Below are 1,334 nucleotides of genomic sequence, written 5' to 3' on the forward strand. Positions count from 1 at the left end.
GGGCCATAGTGAAAACCGCCACTTTTCACTAGCAAACTATCTTGCGCAACGAGAACAGATGCAGGAATGTGCCTGGTTTTTCTCTCTAGCCTATCCGCCTGATTACATAGTAATTCCCCGACGGATTGGGCGCAGTAGTAAGGCCACTTGAGGAATCAAGACTACATGTACTCAGATCTTGGGACTGCGCTTTCGCAAGAACAAACCGGCATCCCTTCACTTCAAATGGAACATCCAGCACTATTTCGTGTGGCAGATCCTCTCTTCTCATCCATTTCGGTGCTTGAACTATGTCGAATGTGCTGCTCTGTCGATCCTCCTCGCATCTTTCGTCCATTTTACGGTAAATTTTTGCGTAGCAGCAAAAGCACGTGGCGACCCTCACAAGATACGCCTCAATCCATGTGGCAAAGGACCATGCGCATATGTCAAGTCTGCTTACAATCCCTAACAACAATCTTTTAGTGATAAATTAAATATAGTTTAAATCCAAGTCTTCAACCATGAAAGGCACGGCACAACCTTGGCAACCACCCCGGGAAGCCAGAAGCGTTTAGCAGAATATTTCCGATAGTAGGAAATACTCGCCCTTCTTCACCACAATCCCAGAATACACCATGCTCTTCAGTGTTCTGTGGACACTCTCCACCGCGCCATTCACCGTTTCAATCTCGTGTATTGTTTTTTTCCCACCTTTTAATAGTCCGAATATCTTGTGTGAAATGGTAGCTTTGCTTTTATACAGCTCACTGTTCTCTAAGCTAGACCTTATGGCCTCGAAGATCCTGGGTCTAAAGCTCAGCTCCACCCCTCTTGCAATTGACCCATCATCCACGTCCCTCTTTCTAAGCTTCCTCTCGATCTGTATGTACCTCTCGATCATCCTGTCTAGTTGGCTTTCAGCAGCTGGCGCATTTTTGGCCCCAAATGCATCTACAATCTCTTTTGGAGGCTCCCTGTCTCTAGTCGGAGACTCTCCGTCAACAACCTTAATCTCCAAATTTCTGAAGAGTCTCATTTTGAATATAAATTGCTCCAAGTTTTTCACCACAAAGTGTGCATCCATCCCTGCCAAGTATAGCTGCTTAAATATCCTTACTGTTACCTTGCCGTCGACGAACACGAGCTGTATGGGCTCTGAAAGATCGACATTCCTCTCCTTTGCATCATCTGAAACGACTGTTCTGTCTGGCAGAATCGTGTGCGATACAAAAATTTTCATAAGGGAGATAAAAGTGGTCCTGAATAGTGCTCTCACAAGATGCGCTCGTTCGCGTTCAAGCTCTATCTGGCAGTGCAACAAGATGGCATTGGCTACCAATGTGGTAAAGCCC

General features: G+C 45.9%; 1 protein-coding gene across 1 annotated transcript; it reads right to left on the bottom strand.

The window, feature by feature from the left end:
• Nucleotides 1-553: 553 nt before the first annotated feature.
• On the bottom strand, nt 554-1,222 carry VICG_02153 (uncharacterized protein; the record flags this gene model as incomplete). The annotated part of the gene is made up of 1 exon (XM_007605536.1): nt 554-1,222. One exon carries the CDS (start codon nt 1,220-1,222, stop codon nt 554-556), a length of 669 nt encoding a protein of 222 aa, XP_007605598.1.
• Nucleotides 1,223-1,334: the final 112 nt, after the last annotated feature.

The sequence above is a fragment of the Vittaforma corneae genome (genome assembly GCF_000231115.1).
Source record: "Vittaforma corneae ATCC 50505 unplaced genomic scaffold supercont1.74, whole genome shotgun sequence".
NCBI lineage: Eukaryota > Fungi > Microsporidia > Nosematidae > Vittaforma > Vittaforma corneae.